General features: G+C 36.0%; 1 protein-coding gene across 1 annotated transcript; it reads left to right on the forward strand.

Annotated features, from left to right (window-relative positions):
• The first annotated feature begins 1,545 nt into the window (after window positions 1–1,545).
• On the forward strand, window positions 1,546–12,446 carry LOC127648125 (troponin T, slow skeletal muscle-like). The gene is made up of 14 exons (XM_052132724.1): window positions 1,546–1,562; window positions 1,616–1,629; window positions 2,152–2,184; window positions 2,515–2,541; window positions 2,971–2,988; window positions 7,823–7,844; window positions 7,987–8,047; window positions 8,407–8,523; window positions 8,698–8,775; window positions 8,901–9,014; window positions 9,113–9,222; window positions 9,471–9,561; window positions 11,887–11,927; window positions 12,071–12,446. Exons 1-14 carry the CDS (start codon window positions 1,546–1,548, stop codon window positions 12,114–12,116), a joined length of 789 nt encoding a protein of 262 aa, XP_051988684.1. The 3' UTR covers window positions 12,117–12,446.
• The last annotated feature ends 1,090 nt before the right edge of the window (window positions 12,447–13,536 follow it).

A 13,536-nucleotide genomic window follows, 5' to 3' on the forward strand; every position in this document is an offset into this window, starting at 1 on the left:
ACTCTGTAATCAAACATTGTATGATAGTCATTAACTGCCAGTTCCTAAAATCAAATACTGGATTCCCATTTTAAGAAATCAAGTGCAGGTACTTAACAACACAAGTCATTTGAAACCACCAGTGATTTACACCATCTTTATTTAAAATATCCTTGTTCTTGCTTGTGCATATCGCAGTTATACAGACTCTCTTATTCACTTATCAGTTACATAGTTAAAGTAAGTACCTCTTGATCTTGGATAGACAAAAAATGAGAGAAGACCATGTCTGAAACAATAGAAAATTGCAAGATTAATGGAAGAACGGAACCAAAGCAAGTGTCAGAAATTCTATCTCTCTCTGTGTTTTTTGTCTATGCATTCCCACCTGTTCGCACCCCATCAGTCTTCTTATGAAGCATTCAGAGGGGTGTCAGCAAGCTGTAACAATGGAACAATTTAGATCTGTTGCTACTTGGGTCTTAACTTGTCACTCTCTCCTGCTCTCTCATCCCCACTCTAAACATATTAAAGGGGTAGTTCACCGAAAATGTAACACTCAGTCATAATTTACTCACCATAATGTTGATCCAAACCTGAATATTTTTCTTTCTTTGGAACACAACCGAACAATGATTGGTAGAATGTTAGATGCAGTCATCAGTGTTGGGTGTAACCTGATTACAAAGAATTAAGCTGATTTAATATTACATTTTTCAGTCAAAGGTAGCGTAACACATTAAACACATTAAATCAAATTTGTGTAATTCAATTACACTTACTGCCACTCATTAAAGTTAATTGCTTTAAGACCATTTCTTGGGTTACACATTCAATAATTGTATTTATGTAGAATATATTTAAAACATGATTCATGTTCATATGTTTGTCTGTTTGCGTTTTTGTGGCCGCTGAAGACTCACTAACGAGTTATTATAAGGGAGAAATGCGAGGTGCTGAATGTATGACTCGCATGTGACAACGAACAAGGAGGAAATATAGACATTATTTTTTAATTTGTTGAGTGGAAAAACAAAAACTTTTCTGTGAAAAGTGCTTTAGAAAGTACCTTAAAAGTGTTAAGGCAAATTAGTAATACAATGACTACTTCCATGAAGTAATGAGTGTTATCTGATTACAATTTTGGAGAAGTAATTAGTCAATTGAAGTGGATTACTTTTTTGAGCAATTTACCCAACACTCATTGTCTCTTTTGTCCATACAAAGTGAATGGTGTCTGAGGCTGTCAGTTTCTAATAAAAATGTTCCTAAATATCATCTTTGGTGTTCCACGAAATAAAAGTCACACATTTTTGGAACAACATGAGGATGAGGAAATGATGATGGAATTTGTATTTTTGAGTGAACTCTCACTTTAATAATTGCTATTAAGATAAAGGGTTGTGTTCTTTTATGTTTCTTTGAACTTATAAACATCACTCTCTCTCTCTTTTGTTCTCTTTTCTAGTTTCATCATGTCTGATGTAGAGGAGGAATATGAGTTAGTAACGTATTTTCATTTATTAACATTAACTTTTGAGCTTAAAATATCACATTAAAGGGCACATGCATCACTCCTGTCTGCTCATTGTTTTAGTTTTTTTTCTTCCTTTTGTCTGTCTTAACTGTCTGTTAGGGAACAAGCAGAGGGTGAGTAGACATCCATTTGAATTGTTCTGTGATTTCTGTCACTTACGTGCATATATATATATATATATATTCTTGACTTGTATTTGCCCCAGCCAAAAAAAGCTTCAGCTTTAGTGATTATCAATAAAGCCTTGCCAATTACACCAAAATGACTTTGAATGCACTATATGAATGCTGAGATTTGATTGGTTTTACAGAGCCATGCATGGCCCTGGTTGGGTGCTTTGGCTTACTGTTACCCTGGCTTTTCCTGGGAGGGTTATTATTACATACTGATCTCATGTTTCTATTAGCTTACATCCCTAACAAATGGTGTACACATGCATAATCCTGGGCTCCTTTCCAATTCCTTATAATCCTTTCCAACATTTCATTGTCTCTCTGGCTCATTCAATTTTATATTCTTTTGAAACATGGCATGCAATTTAAAATGGTAAAAGAAAAAAAATGGAAAAGATATCAACTGTATCCTCCCTTATTCCATTATACTGTCATAATTTTTTTGTGCATTTGTGAAAGCAGAGGAGCAAGAGGCAGCAGAGGATGCTGGATCAGGTAAAAAGTCTCACAAGAGGGTTCAAAGTGTAAAATATCATAATGCAGCAATTCATAGCTCATAATTCTTCAAAAACAGCATTAGTCCAATAAACAGGACAAAATATGTACACTACTGAAAGAACTTTAAATAAATACACAAAGGTCTGCATGTGATAAAGCATGATTAATGAGGAGAACTATGGTAAATGCCCAAGTTGTAAAACGCCTTAAACAATCATCTGTAATGGATTGATTTGTTGTTTGAATTGATTTTTTAACTTACAATTATATTGTAATTATCTTCTCCCTCTTCCAATATGATGTTTTCTTGCTGGACCTAAATTACAGAGCAGCAGGAGTATACAGACTATCAAGGTACTTTGTTATAATTTGTTTGTAATACTTGATTTTATTGCATTCCATGTACATCATTCACAGTAGTACCATATTTGTTTTTTGACAAGAATGACAATGAGGCTGTGAGTGATAGACTTACAGTGTCTTCAGTGGGTTGTACTATTGTTTAAAGAGTTTTGGATTGTTCCGCTGACTAAACATTGAGAAAAAAATTAAATGGCACTGCTGTGAACATACAGTAAATGTACGTTCGTCACATTTACAAATGTTTGGCTGTACACTGTATAAGAAAGACTTTGAAAAAAACAAATCATTTCCCTAAAAGATATAAAAGGTCAGTAGTGACTGGGTGGTGTGGCCACACATACATAATGGCCACACCCATTACTCATTTCCCTCTTTTGTTAATGTGTTCCTGTATTCTTTCACTTTCATTATATTCATCAGAGGAGACTCAGGAAGAAGGTGAGGGTAGGCGGAAATACTTTAGATAAAGCATTTCCTTTAAAGAGGCTCTATTATGCTTTTGGGGATTTTAACTTTCATTTAGTGTGTAATATAGCTGTAGCATGTAAAAGGTCTGCAAAGTTACAAAGCACAAAGTCCATGCCAAAGGCAGTTACACACTCCCACAGGAAATACTGCCCGTTAACTGCCTGAAACACCTGTTTGCAGTCCAGCCATTACTTCTGTGACATAGATAGGTCACTATGTAACACATTTGCATAATGCCCACCTAAGGGCTACTTTAAGCTGAAACTCAGTTATGGTAAGGGGCATTACATTTCCAACACACGCTCTAAGCGGTTCACCAATCACAACAGACTGGGCCAGCTGACCAATCAGAGCAGACTTGGATTTTCGGAAAGGGGGGCTTTAAAAAGACAGGAGTTTCAGACAGAGGGTGCTGCAGCAATTTACAGTATGAGAAAAACATTAAATGCTTAAATGTGAACATTAAAGCATGTAAACCTATTCTAGTAGACCCCCAAAATTGAATTATGAACTTGTAAATGAGCATAATATGGGCTCTTTAAATCTTGACCTTGATCCCTGAATTTTGTATACCATTAATTGCACTGTCCCATCCTCTACTCATCACCTGACATACTTGATTTTCTTTGTGAGGCATGGCAAATAGAACTATTGTTGACTAGAGCATTAATTACAGAACTTTGCCACTGTTTTGTGTGAAACAGAAATGTTTTTTGATTACATGTTTTTAACAGGCATGTAATTAACCCTTTAGTGGTGTTTACCCAGACAGCTTTTTTTTTCTTCATTCATATGTGCTATGTTTGTGCTGATTTGTGCCGCAAAAATTAATGTTTGTGCTGGTTTGGTGTTTGAGATATTAAGCATTCTTATTTGGGCTATGTGACGTCACTCTCCACCCCATCTTGCTCAAATCGATCTGGTCGTTTGTGCACGGTTTGTGCCATTCAAACAAGCATTGTAACTATTTCCCTTCCTTAGATATGACAAAAAAAAAATTTGGGAAAGGTGACGCTAGTCATACATTTATCTCATCTCGTCCAATGCACTAATTTTCTGACTTGTTCGATTGTGCTCGCTTGGTGCAGGTTTCTTAACGTTGCTGTCATATTTTTTTTTATTTTTATTGAAAGTTTGATCATTGGAAGTAACGTCAAGCTTCAAATCCAAATCACATATGCCCTGTATAATGTGAGTTCGGTAAAGTTAATTTTATATTTGACATTCGTTTGACATTGATGTCACAAATGATGAGAATGAAACAGTTCTTATTTGTCAGCAAATTAAAAAGCATTATTTATGAATTTGTAGTGTCAGCTACTGTATATGCATTGTAAAGTTCAGATTCTAGGCTTTAAAATAACACCTATTTTGTCTAGATCAAGAAAGTGGTTATTCATTTATTATGCAATTATTATTATTATTTCTGCAGGGAGTGCCCCCCTGTTTAATGGACAATACTTTTGGTAAACATTTAATTAGTTATATGCATTGTCCCTTCAGATTCTGTTTTTGGATGAATACCCAAATTAGCCTTAAGGCCTATTCAAATCAGCTGTTTTTTTGCTATGAAAATATGTTTGTCAAGACATTAAAATAAAACAATAAAGATCTACAATCTCCAGTTCAATACATCATACAACAATAATCCATCTTTTTTTTTTTTGGAAGCTAATTATTTATTTAGTTAAATAATTACTTTTTTGATAAAACACTACTTGCCAAATAAATTCATAAATGGACATTAAACATTGATCTGAACTTTGTGCTGAAATTATTTTATAAGCATGCTTGTAGACATCGCACAGTGATCACAAACATGGCTCGTAATATGCGGATAAGCGGTATGAAATGTGGATGTGCGATTGTTACTCAGAAATATCAGACCACTAGATGGCGCCATTGACCAATCTAAATCAAGTATTCCAGAGAGCCGTGTAATCATTAATTTGAACAATTTATTCAGGAATATGACTTTATTCTTCAAGAGGTGAACATTTTATTTTAAATTGTTGTGGTGTTAGCTGTTCTCCCAGTCTGGTCTGATTTTTGGCACTTGACAGCTTGGCAGGCTAGGAGGCCAGCTGCTTGACCAGCTAAACACCAGCTTGAACAGGCTGGGAGACCAGCTAAAACCAGCAAACCAACATAGGCTGGTTTAAGGAATGTTCCTGGTTCAATACAAGTTAAGCTCAGTTGACAGTTTTTATTAAATAATGTTGATTACCACAAAAAATATTTTAGATTTGTCACACGTATTTTGTATAAATTTTGCAATGTAAAAATTGCGGTTACAGTGAAGCACTTATAACGGAAGTGAACTGGGCCAGAACATAAACGTTAAAAATACACATTGTTTCAAAATGATAGCCACAAGATGAAAATATTATACTTGTTACCATGATTTTAGTGTCATATAGTTGCTTATTAACCTTATCTGTGTAAAGTTGTACCCATTATTACAACTTCGTTGCTGGTAAACCTGTAAATGATTTTTTTTAACACTAAATGTAGAACTGAGATTTTTTTTATGGCTATACTTGTGCAACAATGTTGATTTAAATGTTTAGGGACTGGTCTCATTTAGTTGTATTGTAGCAACTTACTGTAACTCAGATTTTCTTTTAAATAAATGAGGGACGATTCAAAAATATTTTCTGTGGTAATTAACATTATGCCACAAATGCTATTTAAGATTAGATTAGATTAGATTCAACTTAATACAAAATGCAAGAACAGAGCCAATGAAATGCAGTTAGCATCTAACCAGAAGTGCAAAGAGCAATATGTATGTATGTATGTATATATATATATATACTGTATATATATATATATATATATATATATATATATATATATATATATATATATATATATATATATATATATATATATATATGTGAGTATATACAATATGTTTTTTTGAGTGCAAAGTTATGAGGTGGAGAAGCAGAGACCAGCTCAATGTAAATGTCTATGAATACAGTACAAGGTACAAATGAAGAAGAATAAAACTGAAGGTGCATTGTACAGAATAAAGAATAAATATTTAAATATGTAAATATTTTTATATGGCTGGTGACCATAACAGTGCAAGCGGCATCAAGAGGTAGAAGTTATGTGCAAAGAATCATGCAAGGGAATGTGCAAAAAAGTTAAAAAAAATAAATAAGTAGTCCGAGTGGGATGTAGTGTTCTGCTCCTGAGTTTAGAGTTCATTTGGCTGACAGCTGAGGGAAAAAAACTGTTCCTGAGTCTGCTGGTGCAACAGCGAATACTCCTAGACCGTCTCCCAGATGGGAGAGGAGTAAACAGACCGTGGTTGGGGTGAGAGGTGTCTTTGATAATGCTTCACACCCTCCTTAGGCAGCGTTTGTTGTGAATGTCTTTGATGGAGGGTAGCTGAACACCAGTGATGTATCAGGCAGTTTTCACCACCTGCTGGAGTGCCTTCTGATCTGAGACAGTGCAGTTGCCATACCACACTGTGATGCAGTTTGTTAGGATGCTTTCAATAGTGCAGTGGCAAAAGTTCAGCAGGATGTGGGGGGACAGGTGAGCTTTCCTTAGCTTCCTAAGGAAGTAAAGGCGCTGTTGAGCCTTTTTGATCAGAGTGGAGGTGTTTCCTGGTGTAGGTCCAGGAAAGGTCCTCAGAGATATGGACACCCAGGAACTTGAAGCTTGTCACACGCTCCACTTCGTCCCCATCAATGTAGATGGGAGTGTGTTTTTGGCCCTTCCTAGTTCGCCTAGTTTTGTCCAAGTGAGTCAGGGCGGGGTGAAGAGCTGAGGCGTTAGCATCCTCAGTTGAGCTGTTGGGTTTGTAGGCAAACTGATATGGGTCCAATGTTGGGGGCAGGCATGTTTTCAGGTGGGAGAGGACCAGCCTCTCAAAACACTTTGCTATGATGGGAGTAAGAGTAACGGGGCTGAAGTCGTTGAGGGCCACTGCAGCAGCATGTTTTGGTACTGGTACAATGGTGGCTGTTTTAAAGCAGGTGGGGACAATGGCCTGCTCCAAGGAGAGGTTGAAAATATTGGTGAAGACGTCAGCCAGCTGTCCTGCGCAGCAGATTTATGTGTATACACTCTGTTCAGGGTGGAGCACACTTCACTGGAGGGAAATGTGAGTGGCAGATCATCAGGTGGGAGCTCAACTTTTATGGGTGGTTCATGTGTTTCCATGATCAAAGCAAGCATAAAAGGTGTTCAGTTCGTCTGGGAGGGTGGCATTACTGGTTGGAGGGGTGCTGTTTTCTGGTTTGTCAGGGCATGGATGCCTGTCCACATATGTCAGGGGTCATGGTTAAAAGAGCTTAACTTGTCTTGAACGTATTTTTTTCATCAGAGTCCCCTTGTGTCATTTACCTGCATCAGATTTAGTGTAAACAGGCCTTAAATGTTTGCTCAAATCCACCTTTCCCAGCTAACATTGTGCCATTAACCACTGACATGCTTTTTACAGAAGGTTATACCACTAAATAACTACAATAAATAACTAACTTAAATAAAATACTTTGAAATTCCCCCATCATGGCTGAGAGTTATTGAAATGATCTACAATGGTGTCCTTGGTCCCATGCTGCTTCAGAGGGACCGGCCCTATTCAAAAAGCTGATTGTTCTACAAAGAAAGAGGCAGACTGAAATCAAATTATATTTGCCAGATATTGGAGAAATGTGAAAAGATAAAAGTTACCAAAAATACTGCCATATTGTGCATTTGTTTGTGAACTGGATGTGGTGCATGATCATAATTTACAAGTCTCCTTTTTCTCCTTTTCTGTGCTGCTTTTATTACACAGAGGAGGAAAGACCCCGTCCCAAGTAAATATTCAGACACTATTTTTAACTTGCTTACATCTGTTGATCATTAATTCAACAGACACACTCTAGATTCTCATAGTTATCTTCAAGCAATTATTCCCCAAATTCCCTTGCTCCTTGTTTATAATTCTCTCTCACTCAGACCCATGGTTCCACAACTTGCCCCTCCAAAGATCCCAGAGGGTGACCGAGTAGATTTTGATGTAAGTACCAATTATCTTGTTTAATTGTGCAACAAGTTGAGAGTCGAATTATAGAAGCCTGAGTCAGGGTCTAGTACATAAACATGTTGAGCTGTGCCCTTTTACCCAAACACAAAGTCAAATCTGGCTTATGTTGACATTCCATAGGTAGGTAGGTAGACAGACAGACAGATAGATAGATAGATAGATAGATAGATAGATAGATAGATAGATAGATAGATAGATAGATAGATAGATAGATAGATAGATAGATAGATAGATAGATAGATAGATAGATAGATAGATAGATAGATAGATAGATAGATAGATAGATAGATAGATAGATAGATAATCTATATCATGAACATTTTCTCTCTCAGGATATTCACCGCAAAAGGATGGAGAAGGACTTCCTAGAATTACAGACTTTAATTGATGTCCACTTTGAGCAGAGGAAGAAAGAAGAGGAAGAACTGATTGGACTAAAAGAGAGGATTGTAAGCATCTTTTTTGTGTTTTTGACAGCTTAACTCATTCCCAGCCTTGATCTCTTCATTCAATTTCTCCTTTTTTATCACTTCTTTTTTACACACATTTCTCATTGCTATCTGTTAACTTTCTCCACATATCCGTAATTCATACTTTCTCTGTCTTTGTTTCCTCACATACAGGAAAGGCGGCGGGCAGAAAGAGCAGAGCAACAGCGTGTTAGAGCAGAGAAAGAACGGGATAGGCAGACAAGGATTGCGGTAAATTAGGAATTAAACTTTAAACATTAATGCTAGTACATAAATGCTCAGAATACTCTACTGAGTACTGATAAAATCCACCAAGATATGATTTACACAGTTTCATTTTCCGTATTCTATCTCAGGAAGAGCGTCAGAGAAAGGAGGATGAGGAGGCTAAGAAGAGAGCAGAAGATGATGCCAAGAAAAAGAAGGTTTTGTCCAATATGGGGGCCAACTTTGGTGGCTTTTTAGCTAAGGTATGAGCAAGGTATCTGTAAACGTGTTTTTATCATATGTAGACTTACATATTTTTTGGTGTATACTGAATGTGTGTTTGGGTGTGCTTGCGTTATAGGCAGAGCAGAAAAGGGGCAAGCGCTTGACTGGACGAGAAATCAAGAGAAAGACTCTTGCAGAGAGGCGCTCTCCCCTAGGCATCGAAAACATGCGAGAGGATGGATTGAGGTGAACACACACAAACACGTGCATGTTATTATAACAAATATACTATATGGATGTCTGCATCTTTTTCTTCTATAGGCAGATGCTTGTTTTTGTAATAATAAGCTTGCTGATGTAAGATTTGTTTCTTAAATTTCCATAAATAAATCTGTCTATTGATACAGATTGTGCCAAGCTCTTCCCATTTTGCATGAATAGGCATCTGTCCACACTGAATTTTGGCTGTATTGTCCTTTTACTCTCACAAACAGGCAGCGAGCTCAGGAGATGTGGAACTGGGTTTACCAGCTGGAGTCAGATAAATTTGACCTCTTGGATCAAATGAAGAGACAGAAGTATGAGGTGTGATGCGTTGATTCTTTCATAGAAAAAAGAAGTTTGGGGAAAGAAGGCACTGGCAACCAGGGGTGTAAAGTAACGAATTACAAATACCCACATTACTGTAATTAACTACTTTTTCCCAAGAATTATACTTTAAAAATGTCATACTTTTACTTTTACTTGAGTACATTTTAAGTGCTGTAACTGTACTTTTACTGCGCTATATTCCCACCATCTGTGTTCGCTACTTCCCTGTCCTGATTTTATTTTTATCTATCAACATGATTGGCTAGGAGCTAACATCTCTTGACTCCCATCCAATCAAATAAATAACTGCTGCTGCAGATTTGGCACCCTCTGTTATGGATGCCTCAAGCACAGTAGAACATGCTTCACAGTTGCACAGTTGAACATAACCGGCCGCACCTGAAAGGGCTTTTCGCAATGAAAAAGGCCAATTGCTTGATCGTGTCATGTGAGTTTAACTTGCTCAAGCCCGATATCAGCATTAATCCTGCCTCTAATTTGAAGAAACATATTGAGGTAAATTTCATATTTCTGCTTACTAGATTCTGTGTGTCTATAACGTAGCCTGTAATTTAACTAACTATCACTGAGATTATTGGGCTGCTGTGAGAGATTAATGTTACGTTATCAAAAGGGCTGGGCAATAAAATGATCTAGATGTTTATCGGAAAAAAGAGAGAGGTCCTCGATCAAAATCTTTAGTAGTTTTATATATTTAGCTTATGTTTTCAATCTAGAACAGGGGTGTTTATTACATCAATTGCGACAGCACCACTGGTTGGTTGATCTAAATGAAATATAAAAGATTTACTTTTTATTTCCTGATGTCTGTAGCTGTGTACTGTTTGATTGACAGGCGGCTAATGTTTGAGTGCTAACGTGCCTAAATTATCAAATACACTTTATAATTCCACCAATGCCTGTCTTGATGAGGATTTAATGTAAAGGCAGTCGTTTATGTCTAAAGTTAATTTAAACAGTGGGATAAAAAGCATATTTGCATCAAAATGTTGGACTTGACATGTACACGGAACCGAATTGAGCACTGTCTAGTGGGCTATGTCATATAAAGGCTATTAATCAAACAACAATAACAAGGAAACGAGAAAACCACTCACTAGTTTTGGCCGAATAACTTGAGTAGCTTTAACAGTATTAATGTAATAGAATAAAACAGTGATATTTTTAAGAATATATATTTTTTTATATATATAATACTGACCACTGATGTAGAGAGTGTGTTAATTGGTACAATAATTTACCAGGAAAGTAGAGATGATAAAATAATTTATAATTATGCTTAGCTTTTATAAAGATCAACATTTGCAGAGCAATACCTATGCAGAAACTTCCACCAGTCACAAACTTCAGAAAATTGTGCATCATGCATTAGAATGAGAACAACTATTTCTGGGCTTAAAAGATACAAGAACTAAATCAATGTGGAACATTGTATCTTTAAAGGATGACAATGTGGCCCCCCATGTGCTACTTAAAGAAATAATTCACACAATAATGAAAATTCTCTTTATTATTTACTCACCATCATGCCATCTCATGACTCTCTTTCAGCAGAACACAAATTAAGATTTTTAGAAGAATATTTCAGCTCTGTAGGTCCATTCAATGCAAGTGAAGGGGTGCCAACATTTGGACACTCCAAGTGATCCTGCTTATTTAGCATTTTTTTGCATTCCTTGCATTGTTTAAACATGTTTTATGCACAACAATAATGCTCTGTCGGCATTAAGGGAAATTTAGACCCTACACATAAACTGATTTTAATGTAATTGTTTCATACATTATGATTTAAAATGGTGATCAGTGTATGAAATTAACTTTAAACTTTTAATTTCTGTTATCATGTCTCCCTCTTATTTTTTGGAATCAGATTCATGTAGTGTTTATCATAGATAAGTGATGTATTTTAAAAGTTGGCATACAGTGTTCGTTATAATGGGGCATAGGTTTTGCAAGTCGGTCCTCAATACTCACTACTCATGAGTACTTTTAAAAGAGCTACTCTTTTACTCTTACTTGAGTAGTTTTTAGGACAGCTACATTTACTCTACTTAAGCTACATTTTTTGGGAAGTAACAGTACTTCTACTTGAGAATGTTTTTTCTGTACTCTTTCCACCCCTGCTGGCAACAGATGAAAGATACTATGCCAGATACTTTGTCAGTTAACTCAAGCAAGTACTAATCTTTGTGTTAATATGGGCAGGAGAAAGACAGAGAGAGTAAAATAAGTGAAAGTGTGAAAGCAAGAGGGGAAAGAAAATGTCTCAGTTAACTAAACTTTGGTTCTTCTCAACAGATTGTTGTTCTGCTGAACAGGATTTCTCATGCTCAAAAGTTGTAAGTCACTCAAACCCATTCTCAAATTAATATTTCTTGAACCAATATTACTGGGTACAATATTACCCATTATTAAGCATGTTGTCATAAAGTAATTTTTTTTACATTGTGTATTACCTATCCTGATGTTTTATCTCTTACAGTAAAAAAGGCCATGGTAAAGCAAAGTTTGGAGGTCGCTGGAAATAGAAAAAATGGACAAAGGGAAATAGAACAAAAAAGGAACAAGACAGGATCAACTATAATTCAGTTCCACAGGCTCTGGAAAATAATACTGTTGCAAAAGAATAATATTTCTGGATGCATTCATAATAAAGAAAAAATACCCTCTCAGATATGAATCTGAACCTTTACTTATATAGCAATGACACAAGTGGTGTGACTAAACAGATTCACTCACAAACAGAAGAGGAATGTATATAGAGGAAATTATAATGAGAGTTGTGTCCAAGAAACACCTTTTCCTTGATTCATAGTGTTTGGAACAAGGCCAGAGAATTCTGTTTATCCTGCCTCACACATTAAACAACAAGAATCATTTCCTTGTACCCTCCTAAATATTTTTTGGTCTGTGTATTACGACAGTTTTGTTCTCAGGTGTGCTGCAGTAAACAGCTGTGGAATGTTATCCATGTCAATGAGTCAAGTCAAGTCAAGTCTTTATATTTGTATGGTGCTTTTTACAATACACATAATTTCATAGCAGATTTACAGAAGGTTATGCATTAATGTCTTAAACCCCCAGTGAGCAAGCCAAAAGTATGGTGACTATTGCAAGGAAAAAACTCCATAGGTTGTAAGTTAGAGGTGAGTGGAAAAAGACTGAGATAAACTAGACTCCGCTGGTGGAACCTATCCTCTTTTGGCTTTACAATAAATGTACACATGCCAATAGTACAGTGGTGATAAAGGAACACCGTAAGGAAAAAGTGCTTTTTTTTCTGGTTACAAAGTGTAATATTGGTGGAGCAAAATAATTTGTGGGAAAATATATAATAACAGATGGTTGGTTTGATTTTTTTAAGCTGGCCAGGGGGCCTTTTTCACCACTGTTGGGGTAAAAGTCAAACACATTTGAGGTAAACAGCACCCATGATGATTTATAATGATATATTGTGTAGCTATAGGGGCAATAGTTATAGAACCAGATTTGACAATAAATTAGAATACGTTTGAGGCAGTATGATGCTTTTTTGAGTAACAAATTTAGATAATGCTTATTCAAAATAAACACTTCAGAATAGGGTTAAACACTTCCTGTTAATTTCAATCACATTTGGCATTTCCTAGCATCTAAAGTACTCTATTAGCAAATTAACCTCCATTGTGATTGGATCAGTCAATGTGAGTCCACTGAAAATTTTTCATAACAAATCTATTCGCTCCACTTAAGAAAAACAATGTGTTTAATAGGGCCCTTTAGCACCTGCAACAGAGGGCTTTTTACCCCAAATACCATCCTTTCACTTTTTGGACAAATCAAGTCAAGTCATTTTTATTTGTATAGCGCTTTTAACAACACACATTGTTTCACAGCACTTTTACAAAAAATCATGCATTACCAGAAAATTAACCTGTAATATCTATATAGTCTTTTTATTGAGGACAG

Source organism: Xyrauchen texanus, chromosome 8, assembly GCF_025860055.1.
Source record: "Xyrauchen texanus isolate HMW12.3.18 chromosome 8, RBS_HiC_50CHRs, whole genome shotgun sequence".
NCBI lineage: Eukaryota > Metazoa > Chordata > Actinopteri > Cypriniformes > Catostomidae > Xyrauchen > Xyrauchen texanus.